This window comes from Nipponia nippon, unplaced genomic scaffold (assembly GCF_047370975.1).
Source record: "Nipponia nippon isolate SJK-2023a ecotype South Korea unplaced genomic scaffold, ASM4737097v1 scaffold_4, whole genome shotgun sequence".
Lineage (NCBI taxonomy): Eukaryota > Metazoa > Chordata > Aves > Pelecaniformes > Threskiornithidae > Nipponia > Nipponia nippon.
Window position 1 is genome coordinate 12166834 of NW_028262358.1, and position 13111 is coordinate 12179944.

The 13111-nt window shown below is 41.6% G+C and overlaps 1 protein-coding gene across 12 annotated transcripts in view; it reads right to left on the bottom strand.

Moving 5' to 3' along the window:
- The window catches only part of COMMD1 (copper metabolism domain containing 1), a 128450-nt gene that overhangs the window by 85811 nt on the left and 29528 nt on the right, over positions 1 to 13111 (bottom strand). The window contains exon 3 of one of the 12 annotated variants that reach the window (XM_087777179.1): positions 3950 to 3985. The exons of 10 other annotated variants lie outside the window; for them this stretch is intronic. In XM_087777179.1, the coding sequence (XP_087633305.1) occupies positions 3965 to 3985 (21 nt within the window). In that variant the 3' untranslated portion in view covers positions 3950 to 3964. Of the gene's footprint in view, positions 1 to 3949; positions 3986 to 12179; positions 12507 to 13111 lie in introns of those variants that run through there. One more of the 12 variants, XM_087777170.1, reaches the window with a different exon arrangement.

Below are 13111 nucleotides of genomic sequence, written 5' to 3' on the forward strand. Positions count from 1 at the left end.
CATAATTTCATGTTCAATGCACGCTGAAAACAAATGTTAAATAAATAAAGAGAGAATGAATGAAGAAGACAAACTACTTAGCAGCACCCTTTCAACAAGCCCCTTATTATTCTGGGCAGAGACTATGTGGGAGAGAAAACAAACACACAACCAAAGCCAAGCAAAGGGCATAAAAGAAAGGAGGGTGCAGAGGAGCCACACTTAAGCAGGGAATGGTGCCAAATGGGGAAGGCAGTGAGACGGCAAAGGGAGAGCCCTGGTGACAAGTCCCTGCCCGAAGGAGAAAGCCCTGTCCTCCGAGCGGAGGGAGGGTTGTTGGACGCTGCTGTCACTTCTTAGGATGGGAGATCATGAGCCAGGCTGACCCAGAGCACAGCAAGCATTGGAAGTCATGTGCAAATTCCTGGCCGACAGCAAATTTCTCACATCCCGTTTGCACATAAAAGCATTTGCAATACTCAGCCCTCTGGCCTGGCGCTCTGCTTGCTGCCCCAAGGGAAAGGTATGAGTTGAAATCTCTCCTGGGAGCCAGAATAGCTTGTGGAGAGCTCTGCATGTTGTCATGCAAATGGGGAGTTGCAAGGAACACGCAAGAAGGGGCAGATGGAACGAGGTTGTGTTGCAGGCTTGGAGCACAGCATCACACCTCTGACAACTCCTTCCAAAAATCCTCTTCCAAAAGGCAATGGCTGAGAAAAGCAACATCCAAAGCTCTTTGAAATAAAGTACTGCCCATGCAGAACAAAAGTCGATGGTTTAGAGTAAAATACAAAGATTTGCCAAACACAGTTTTCTTACCAGGCAGCTTCTGCACAAGGATCATGGCAAACCAACATCCCCCAGACAACCCCAAGGCCACTGGGACATGGCAGCACCATCCAACCCCACAAGTCCCTCAGCTAAGCTCTCCTCCAGCAGCCCTGGGGAACAGTCTCCTTCAGAGGTAAGCGAGCCTTTTTGATCTCCAAGCTCTGTGCCTGGAAAAACAAGCCTCTCTTTTTTTTTCTCCCCCCTCCCCAACAGAGAAGCTTCAGGTCCTTGAAACTGATCCATTTGTCCACTGTCTTTCAAATCCTTGCCCTCAGCCAGGGGTATTGTCTTTCTTCTGTCTATTCTGCCCTAGCATCCGCTAAGCTTGACTCTTTGTCTGCAGAGGAAAGCGTTATGACCCAAAGCGGCTCGGTCACACATCATATCCAGACCACGATGATATTTCAGTGCTCTTGGATCACTGCTTATCAGCACCATAACTGTCACGCATTGCATTTGGCATGTTTAAACCTGTAAGTACTTCTGCTCTGCAAACTTAATGCTTGTTTAATATGACTCAAAAGGAAGAAACACACATTTAAAGAGCATTTCTTTATCCTTTCATTTATACCTTGCATTAATTTTACCCTGAGAGTTTCGCTTTAATGCAAATGCAGGTCTCTGTCACCCAGCAGCCTGCACTTCTTTGGCTGACAGAATTTAATGACATTCAGTCGACTACTCTTCCCCTGGCATAAATGGAGGAGCTGCCTTTCTCTTCTGTTTTTCCTCCCTGGAAAACAAAGACTGAGACATTTGCCTCATCTGCCCTGAGCTGAACTAAGCAACAAGGTTTTATCTATACTAGTCATCTGAGAAGACTGGTTGTTAAGCCTTCATTAACCACTATGTGGTTCAGACAAAGGGTGGGATCTATCTCACCAAACTTCAGGCCCCTAGAGCTAATCTAATGCTTCCTTTCCTTTGGGAGTCCATGGAAACAGATGCTTTGAGGGAATGATCCAATGCAGACAGCTGAACTGAATCAGATTTACCGTTCCCTCAAACCAGCCTGGGTTTCTCCACGTGCTCCCGGTGAGCTCCGAGTGACTGGCTGGATGCAGAAATGGCTCATTGCTCAAACTCTAACAGTGGCGACCTAAACACTACAGGACAGCAACGGCAGTGAAAAAAAAAGCACGTTTTACTATACACAGAAGTTGACTGGATTCAGTTAGTATCTTTTCTCTTCTAGTGGAAAAGGTCAGTAAGAAGAGAAACAATACGGGAAGATGCTGTTGCCAATGCCTGCACCTTCAGCGAGAGAGAGCATGTGGATCAACAGCTCTTTTTCATGCCCCCACAGCAGTAGGTATCATAAAAGCCAATTCTGTCAAGCGTTGTGATTGCTCTCATCATATAATCAAGATATTTGTAGGTAGAAACAGGTTCCAGTCTAATTAATTTTGATCAGACTTGAGCTTTTTCCCAGACAGTCGCACTTTATAGTCGTCTCTGAGCATCACAGTGATATTTACTGGGAAACGCAAGTGCTCCATTTCCATAAAAGCAGGCAGTTTAAAATTAGCTGCAGATAACTCAAAATGACTGCTTAGAGCAGAAATGTAATTTTCTGAAAGGAGTTATTGGTTCTGAACATGATGCACTGCACTCATGATCTCTCTCATGTCTCATTACTTCAGACCAAATAAGTCGGGCCAGCGTAACTGGATATTCTAGAGACTCTCCTCAATGCCAAGTTCTTTTGAGATGTTGCCTTCCAGGCTGAAGTCTTAAAAAAAAAAAAAAAAAAAGAGCCATTATCAAATTAATTTTCTCAAGTCCTGTGGCATATGTACAGGTTAACGGGAATGAAATTTTTTTAATATTTTTTAAAGCACAGCAAGCACAGCTCCACTTTTGAGAGCGATTCGACAGAAATGGAACCAATTGACTTAAAAGTTTAATGTAAACATTCAAATATCACTTCAGACGTTTGAAGAAATAGATATTATAGCAGCTTTGCATGTCCAACCAAGGTTCAGAAGCTGTCAGAGAATTTATTCTAATTCCAGTAGTAATTTGCGAGTATCTCATTTGATTAGACCACTGCAAACTAAGTATAGGGCGAGCATGTCCCTGATTTGCATTGGTGGAGCTTAGTCATATTTGAACACAAGGAAACTTTGTTCTTTCCATCCTGTCTAACCCCACCTAATATAGTTTGGGAACTCAAATTACAATGCCATAATCTTCACGAGGTCTCCATTGGCACAATTTATTACAATTAAATCATTAGGAATGTGATGATGCACACAAGGAGGACTAAAATTCAGCACAGAGGTCCTTTGGTTGTGCAGGGTCAGGGTAAAAAGCACTAGAAACTTATTTTTGTCACTAAACCAAGAGGCTTTATACCCTCCTTGTGACTTTAGAGAAAAAATCCTGAAAAAGTGGCATCATTTGTGGTTACTTTCAAAAGTGGGACTATTATTTCAAGCATTTATTAACCAAATTAAGCATATGCAATTTAAATTATGCTTTCCTTGTCTTATTAACATATTAATGAATATACATCAGCAAGTTGAACTAAAAATATATCGAAGATTTGCATGTCTGATTATCTTCGTGGAGTTTTGCAACTGACAACTTGAAAGGAGGACAGAAAAAAACCCCCTTGTGTCAAGGTCTATGCAAAATTACAGCTTAGAGAGGTTCCTTAATCAAAGGGTTGTTTTGTATATTTTATAAGCTAAAATGAGAATCTCTTTCTAAATGAAGAGGACTTGCTCTTAGAATTATGTTCGAAGTAGTCAATTTCTCAATTTTTAAAGCAGTAAACAGGACAATGATGTCTTAACCAAAAGCACTGCCAGTGATCTCCTCCCAACCATCTCCTTTCAGAGAAAAGCAGGGAAGCTTATGCTTCAACACACCGCCTCAGTAAGTATTTTCAAAACAGGCAAAAAGAAAAAAAAATGGAACAGAGGCACGCAAGGAAAGAGGGAAAGTTATTTTGACGATTAAATTGTTGACAGCAATCAACTTCTTGTAACAATTTAATTGAAAAAGAAAATAACCCCAACCAAAAAACAACAAACCAGTTAATTTGTTAAAGCTGTGACTAAGTCAGGACTCGCTTGCTGTTCAGCTCTACTCCTTGCTGTTCCCATACTCCTAGCATCACTCCAGGCAACTCAGCCAAGTCTGTGGTTCAGCCTTCCATATTTCCCACCTAACAGTGGAGAAAATAATTGGACAGGTAATAAGACAAGTATTTCAATCATATTTCTCATTAAAGACCGTCATGAATGTGCGTAGCTGAGAAATTTTCTAGAAACAAAAAATACTAATGCTGCTAAAATACCAAGATTCCTCTGTTCTTGCAATCTTAGCAGGTTCCCACCTCCAGATACCATTTTAGATCATTTCCAAATCAGATACCTTTTCCACACTTCTCCAGATTAAGTCTACAATACCACACTTGTCCAACAGCCGTGCCTCTCAATTTCTATTCCACCTCCGTTCTTTGAGGAAACACTGGCACTTTGGAGAGGTTATCCTTAGCACTTAAGGAAAGCTGCTTTACTTCTCGTGTTCAAGAGACGACTAGGTAGGATTTAAAATGGGTGATCCTTTGAACATCTGTGTTTAAAAGAGCATTTTTAATGGGTTCTTGATTTCTTTTGCTCAATTTTGCCCTCAACCTGTCCTTGCAACAAATTGATCCAAACTAAAAATAGTTTGGGAAAAAATAAAAAGGGTGGGGAGGGACCAAAAAAAATTTAAATTTGGACTCACTCAGCCAATTTTGACTTTCAACTTTGTAAATGTGTAACTACCAGGGTAGCACAATGGTGAGAACAAGTAGCAAAGGTCAGGAACTCTTTAAGTCCACCTTGCTGCAAGAAAAATGACCTGTAACCCAGAACTACCATCTAAGACCCAGACATGATTTTCCATAGCAGTTCTATTTACTGCCTTCCTTTCGGTCTGTGTTTTTAACAAGATGAAGCAAAGGCCAGGGTGCTAAGGTGCACCTGTAAGACAAATCCATTTAATGTGGAGGTAAGTGAACCTGCAAATGCAGATGCAATGTTTGAGCTTCTTCAGTGCAAACTCCCACCAGTGATCTCCTGAAAACCTGACCTATACAACATGGAAGTTGATATTTGCAAAAAGAGCCGTGTTTCCTACAGTCTTAATTCACTCCCTTGGGAAGGGGCATGAGCATCTCCCAAAATTTTTTTGCTGGCATCTAGAAGTCCCTAGGTACCATTTCTAGTAGTATAAATCAATAGCAGCAAGAACACCTGCAGCAGGAATGAGGGTTTACTTTTATGCAGACACAGCACTAGTAGTCCAAACATTTCACATGTTGATTAACTACATTTCCGTACAGGGAGCTGATAATACCTCAGCATTAACGCTCAGTTACCAACTGCCAAGGACAGTTTTGTACACCAAAAAATTCCAGCAGCTACCAGAGAAATCCCTCTGTTAGAGATTTTTGTAAAGTGAATGATAAGAAGAAAAGGAAGGAAAAAAAGTGATGTTTATCTTTTTTCCCATTTTTAACTAGGACGAGACATACGAGTAGAAGCACTAAAAGGACAGAAAGCCACAGCTTGTTAGAAATTAGAAGAGCAATATCTCCTCAATAAAAAGATTATACTGCGATCTGCCTACGAATTGCATTCTCCTATTGCCCATGCCGTCTGCTGCCTAATGTATTAATAGAACTACTCACCATGTGGGAATTCAATTCGTGAAGAAAGGTGAAAAAATAAAGCTGCTGGCAGATAATATACAAGCTGCTCACAAGAAATGATGCAGGTTCACTCTCCCCTCAAAAAACTTCAGACATGCAGAGAAACACGGCAAGTTTAATTGTACAGTTTGCAGTGACTTTGCTTTGCTATCGTGTACTGTTGGGTGCGGGTTTTTTGTTGGATCAATACTTGCACAGCCAAAGCTAGAGTCCAGCTTTTATGTAGAGTATGTGTGTGTGTATATATATATATTTAACACAGAATAAAGAGAATCCAAAGGATTAAGCAGCAAAGAAGGGTGTGAGTTACACGCATTTCTCCCCAATTACATGCCAGCTTTCCAATTTTATATCTTCTGATACCTCCTCCTGCAGCAGCTCTTCCTAATTGAAATAAATTAAGTACGAACCTGTTCTTATTTACACCCCTGAACACGACTATTTGGGGATTTCAAGAGACACCATTACAAACCTGGAAGGATCTCCAAAGCACTCTTCAGCGGCAACGTGGCATATTGTCAAGAGTAGGAAGACCGGCCAACTGGCAAAACAACAATTTAAAATGTTCTTGGCCAGGCTAGGCCTGTAAAAACAAGATGCTTTGTCAGCCAATGCAGTGGGCACTTATGTTCATAGCAACTCCTTTTTTTCCCTGAGTTTTCTAAGAACAAATTACTTGCTAATGTTGACATCCAAGTCCTCTGAAGAATGCAGACGGCCAGCAATACTGGAGCTAAGATGCAAAGAGGACAGTGTTTTTGATTTGCTGTATACAGACTCCCCAGCAAAGAAATTCCACTTTTAAAAATTTTTTAATGAGAATCAAGCAAAACTTTTTACTTTTGTTGAAAAGCAGCTAGTGGAGATTACGATTTTTGGTTCTTCAACCATGTTCCCCTTCCTTGAAAGCCTCGTGGGGTAAATATATTTCATAAAATATTCTGAGATTTATCCCAAGATAAATTATTTCACAAAACAGAACACATTCACTTTCACACCCAAACTACATGCTGCTGGTATTACAAAAGGTGGGCAGTGTCAAAAGAAATCACTAACTCTTCTGTATTTACCCCAGGAGGCCTCATGCCAGCAAATCCTCTCTCTGGTTCCTCAACAATTGGCAACACTGCAGCCAACAGACCCAATCTTTGCATTGCAAAGTTGCTTTTTAATAAGCCAGGAATCGATCACGTTGGCCAAGCATGGTCCTCTCTGCCTCCTGCCCCAGGCTTAGTACAAGTACAATAGAGAAATGGCAGCATTTTTTAATCTACCTTTTCCATTTCAGTTTTACCTCACCTGCAGATCTCCAAAGACCTTCCACTTCATACATTAAAGCTCCAACTTTCCAAGCCTTACACAACGTTTCGCCTCAATTAAAGCCTGGTTTTGCAGTAAGGTTGAATCTCTTGCTGGTTGGTAGAGGTGGGAAATGCAGAGCTGCTCCTCTACCCTCCAGCAGTGACCCAAGCCAGGCTGTGAGCTCTGAAGAAGGCAGAAGCTCTGACTAAGCTTGTTTAAGAGCAAGGTCATGCACCCAAATGGTGTGGGTCTGCATGTGGCATTTTGTGCAAATGCAATGCTTTAACTTGCGTATTTGCAGTCAGTTTCTATACAACTCCATGGCCATTGTGGTGGGGGACTGCACAGACAGTGGAGTCATCTGTGATTATTTACATGACAGCAGTAGTCCAAGTGTCACATTGAAACTGCTCTGCCAACTGCTCAAACCGAGCAATTCCTTTGGTGACGGAGGGTATGCAATTTAGGGTCTCCAAATTACCCAGTTAATGCAAAGTGATGAGGAAGCACAAGAAACTCATAACCGTCCTCTAAGCTCGTTAGTGACACAGGAACTTTCTTATTAGAGAACAGAGACAGAGCTGGGGAGGTTTTGAAACTCATCAGCCATCTCTGCATCCAGCCTCTGCAATGTGTTCTCTTTAAATGCCATCAGCTTTTTTCGGCCCCCCCCTCCAACATTCAGTGTCACAGTTCCCAAACAGCTCTCCCTCTTCTGAAACCGAACTCCCCATTGCCTGACCCAGAAGTTCACGCATTCAGACTGAACTAAAGCACAAAGTACAAAAGCAACAGAAACACGCTCTTAGCTCAATCTTGCATGTGAGGTGCGGTGAATAGAGAAGGAACTGAAATGCACACAGTGACTGGATTAAACAAGGAGCATGAAACTATCCGTTTCACCTGAAAGCCTGCAGGCTAAATGCTCAGGTCTGGTGTGGTGGAGACCCTGCCCATATGTCTGTCTTGATCCAGCTTGAGTCTTGAGGATCTCAAAACGTGCACTGCCACAAACTCTCAGGGTAACCTACCCCAGCACTGCAGGAATAGCAAAGAAAAGGTTGAAAAGTTTATAGAAATGCTTTATCTGGACTGCTGTTAAGGCCTTTGACACAGTCCCCCACAACATCCTTTTCTCTAAATTGGAGAGATATGGATTCGATGGGCGGACTGTTCGGTGCATAGCTAACTGGCTGGCTGGTCACATCCAGAGGGCTGTGGTCAATGGCTTGATGTCCAGATGGAGATCGGTGACAAGTGGTGCCCCTCAGGGGCCTGTACTGGGGCCAGTGCTCTTTAATATCTTCATCAATGACATAGACAGCGGGATCGAGTGCACCCTCAGCAAGTTTGCAGATGACACCAAGCTGAGCGGTGCAGTTGACACACCTGAGGGACGGGATGCCATCCAGAGGGACCTGGACAAGCTCGAGAAGTGGGACCATATGAACCTCATGAGGTCCAACAAGGCCAAGTGCAAGGTCCTGCACCTGGGTCGGGGCAACCCCCGGTATCACTACAGGCTGGGGGATGAAGGGATTGAGAGCAGCCCTGCCAAGAAGGACTTGGGGGTACCAAGAGATTAAAAGGTGGATATGAGCCAGCAATGTGCTCTCGCAGCCCAGAAAGCCAACCGTATCCTGGGCTGCATCAAAAGAAGCATGGCCAGCAGGTCGAGGGGGTGATTCTGCCCCTCTACTCTCCCCTGGTGAGACCCCACCTGGAGTCCTGCGTCCAGTTCTGGGGTCCTCAGCACAGGAGGGACATGGACCTGTTGGAATGGGTCCAGAGGAGGGCCACAAAAACGATCAGAGGGCTGGAACACCTCTGCTATGAGGAAAGGCTGAGACAGTTGGGGTTGTTCAGCCTGGAGAAGAGAAGGCTGCGGGGAGACCTTATTGCAGCCTTTCAATACTTAAAGGGGGCCTACAAGAAAGACGGGGATAGTCTCTTTAGCAAGGCCTGCTGCAACAGGACAAGGAGTAATGGTTTTAAACTAAAGGAGGATAGATTTAGACTGAACACAAGGAAAAAATTTTTCACGATGAGGGTGGTGAAACAGTGGAACGGGTTGCCCAGAGAGGTGGTAGATGCCCCATCCTTGGAAACATTCAAGGCCAGGCTGGATGGGGCTCTGAGCAACCTGATCTAGGTTTGCCTAGATCAGGTTGCCAATTGCAGGGGGGATGGACTAGATGACCTTTAAAGGTTCCCTTCCATCCCAAAGCATTCTATGATTCTATGTTTTCAGTAGGGGAGCCAGGATGAGGATCGAGGGCTGTTAGCTAACAGTAGGTTCCAAAAGTGTACCAACCACTTCTGGGGGCAATGAAGCTGGTAGAAGACCAGGGGGAGGACTTCCAGAAAAGCAACGAGCAGAGATAACATAGGGAGGATAAGAAGAAGGAGGAGGAAGAAAAGGTCCTTCTAACTCATAAATGTGTAGCATCAATTCCAGAAAAAGGTAAGTGATGAAATGCATTTGCTGGAGACAATTTCCAGCAGACAGGTCTGTTGAACCCAGCTGCCCCTGTCCCAGCCTCATCGTAGTCTGTATCCCAAGGTTGCAAGAGATGGCTCTGCAGGGTGTTTCATCAAAGCTATGAAACATTTTATTGCTGCATGAGAATGCCAGATACATAACAGATGGTAAGTTCCCTGTCATAATGTCCAATACCTCAATATATTTTCTGAGAAGGTAAAAAATTTCAAGTGTCCAGGACTGAATCTGAATTTAGGCAGATGAATGGCAGTAAATATGCATCGTTATGATAACATCCATCTTCATACAGTTCACCTTCAATTAATCCAAAATTCTCCCCTTAATACCCTGAGCTCAGCTACAATCAAAAATATTTATGTCTCACTTAAATTATTCTATTTAACTACTTCAACAAATCCAGTTCCAGAGTAAAAACAGTTGACAATGAATATATGTGTGTGCATGCACCTGCACACCTGTATGTGTATATACACAGCACAAATAAACAAGGATGGAAACTGTTAGTACCAGTAATTGTAGACTATCCTTGCTTCGTATAGGATGAACAGATGAGGTACTCATAAAAAAAAAATTGTCAAATATATACAGTGGAGAAGTGACAATTCAAGTTGGACAGTTATTTAATATCTCAATTTAATACTCTTATCTTCGTAACATATTACGCTTAAAAAATACCAACAGCCACAAATAACAAAATTCTCTTCTTGTTCCCCAAATTTCACTTTGCTTTCAGGAGAAGGTGACAAAAATTGAACTGTCGAAGCAAAGGACTACAGAGAGTGCCATGCAGAGGATTAAGGAAATAACTGAGTTAAGTCAGTCAACTGTGTTCCAGTTTCCTCTGTGCGAAGTGACCCCTTGCCCTCTCTGGTTTTTATTTGCTTTTCACTGTACTGCCTTATGTAACTGTTCCCTCCAGCTCATAAATTTCCAAGGTGAATAAAAGCTCAAGTGATTACATTCAGCTTGGCCACAAAGGTGATTTTTTTCCATTAACTTCTACTTACTGGGTTTTATATTTTTAATCACATAAAGCCCATTGCAGTTCACTTGATCGATTCGGCTTCTAAATGCCCACCTTTTCCCATTTTTGACCGTAACAATAGTTCCAATAATGTTAATAACTACAAAGATTAAAATGGGTTAAGGCTGGAAAGGAAAAATTGTTTGGTGGTTGTTTTTCCTTCCCCTTCGCAGGCCAGGCTATCCTTATTTGGGTTCGAGTACCTAGAACCGCTTTTCATCTCCCAAAGCATTGTTTTGCCCATACCAATATCCTACAAATGGCAGTCTGTCTTTTTGGAATAGATCGTACATAAAAAAGACTGGAAGTCCATTATCTGAAGTTATTTTCAGTGATAGCTCTGAAGCAGCCTGACCTGGAGTCACACGGAGACAAAAGCAAGCGCAGCCATAATCCTTCCTCCCTATAGCATGAGTTTACTCATGACGTTTTCTTGATCTGACCTTTCTTCAGCAGAGAAAGCTATTGCTGGAGATAACCACAGCCTAGGGAAACCAAGAGACCTGTGCTTACAAAAATGTGCAAAACACCCACAGATCCTCAGTGGCATTCAGTCTGTAGTCCTAGCAAGGTAATGAGATTTATAGAAGCTAAATCCTAAGATTTTTTTATTACACTGTGAAAGTATGTTCAATTTTAATATTTGTCAACATGTGTGAATTCAGCTTATCGTTTGTTTATAGCACGGTTGATAAAAATGTCAATATAAATTTGTGTGGAATATACATAATTGACAAGTCAGAAGCAATTTTGATTTCCCAAAAGTTTACTTTGAGACCTACTTCACTCCTACCCAGAACATTAAAAGAATTAAATCTTCATAGTCATACAAATTAAAAGTTGATGAAATTTCAAGCTCCAGACCTTCAAAATCCTGGTAGCATTTTACCTCTTACATACAGCACATGATAATTGTCTATGTTCGTTATGAGTTCTTTCTGCACCTGAATTATCTGAATTATTATTATTTTCTCTGAATTACCGGGGTCTGGACCCAGCTGCGAGCAGATGTGATATACCTAAGGTAAACTGTGAGCTGACAATTCTTACTTTTTCAGTATCAGGTAAATTCTTGCACTGGCAAAGGATTGCTTCATCTAGTAAGCCCTTTCATCATAAAGTATTTATCTCACTGGTGAGAGTTTAAAATGGCAATCAAAATATAGTGAGCACTAGGAAATATTAGACTTTTCAATTTATAAAAAGACTGTTACTAATGCTTGCCTGTTCTTTAAAGAAAGATGTTTATTTTATATGAAAATATACATCCCTGGTGATTTCAGACTTCAGAAAAATGATATGCAATGAGAGGCTGCTCTTTGCCCTTAAATTTGAAAGAAATTATCCTAATTTCATAACTTACACTGTGGCTTTTACTATCTGCTGTATAGTAGTATTTACGTACCATATACCATTAACTCAGTTTTATGATACCTCTGTCAAGCAGATGTTTTAAAAAACGAAGGAGAAGAGATATACAATGTTTTGGGAAAAAACCCTCTAATCCATAATCCTGATGCAATTTCCTCAGGTCTTTCTGGGAAGAATCCTGCAGCGGAACCCCAAACTTCATGTTAAATTAGGGCAGAAAATACTCTTTGCTCACAAAACATGCTTAACATCCCACAAAACTTCAATAAAAGTGCTATGACATGGATTACCAGTATCTTAAACACTGAAAAGAAATGCATGTGAAAATACCCACTCTGTAAACAAGTTCAAGCACAAAAGCCAAGAGCAAATACTTGGGCTAATCTGTAACATTTGATCACTCTCAGATATTAAACTGCAAAATATATAATGCAGCAAGAAAGTAAAACTTATTGGCAAATCAGCCCAGAATACTAGTGGGAATAACACAGCCCCAAGGGAGAGGCACATCTCATAAGGAAAATAACATGGCAAAGTCCATAAAACAAATGCAAACACAAAAACAGTGCAAACCCAATGCATTTATTTCCTATTAATAACAAGGTCAGATATAAATCTGTGACTGAAATCTGCAGGTAACCTAACATTACATGGCAGTGTCGTTCACCATAAGGAGCAGCGTTGGTGCAGCGAGGCAGGAAGGGCACGAGAAGGGCGACTCTCCAGCTCACTCTGCTGTCCCTCCCGGCGGATTCGTGTCCGGTTGACATTTCACGCCAAAAGAGCTTTACAGCAATGCCCAGAGAGGGAGAACAAGATTAAAAAGGACAAAAAGAAGGGGGCAGGGAGCTATAGATGTTTTAAGAGAAAGTCAGCAAGGTATAGAGATACAGGAAGATAAAACCATTGTGCAAAAGAAAAGATGGGCTGTTCAGAAGGAAAGAATGGACTGGCACTGATGAGTGCTGAATATCGCAAACAGATGAAGGCAAACGCAGGCTAAAGTGCAACTGCTTTAGGAATTTTATTTTTAGTCATACTGTTAAAGAAAAAGGGCTTTCAAAGCAGAGTACTTCGTGGCTAGCATGTTCATCTGCCTTTAACCACGATGTATAAAGATGACATCACCAGCATAAAGGAAACTTTAAATGTCTCTGTAAAATCTTTACTGAAGAAGAGTTCAAACTGCAAGTTACAGATCCTGAACCAAACTTCCCAAAGTTTGGAGCACCAGTATTACCAAATGTTTACCATTAGAAGTGTTTTTAAGAGCATTTAAAGGAAAGGGTTCATTTTTTTTCTATTATCAGTAATGCCAAGGATAGTAAGAATTGATTCATGCAAGTTGTAATGGATTCTCAAACCCAGAATCATCTCTCTTCCATGAGAA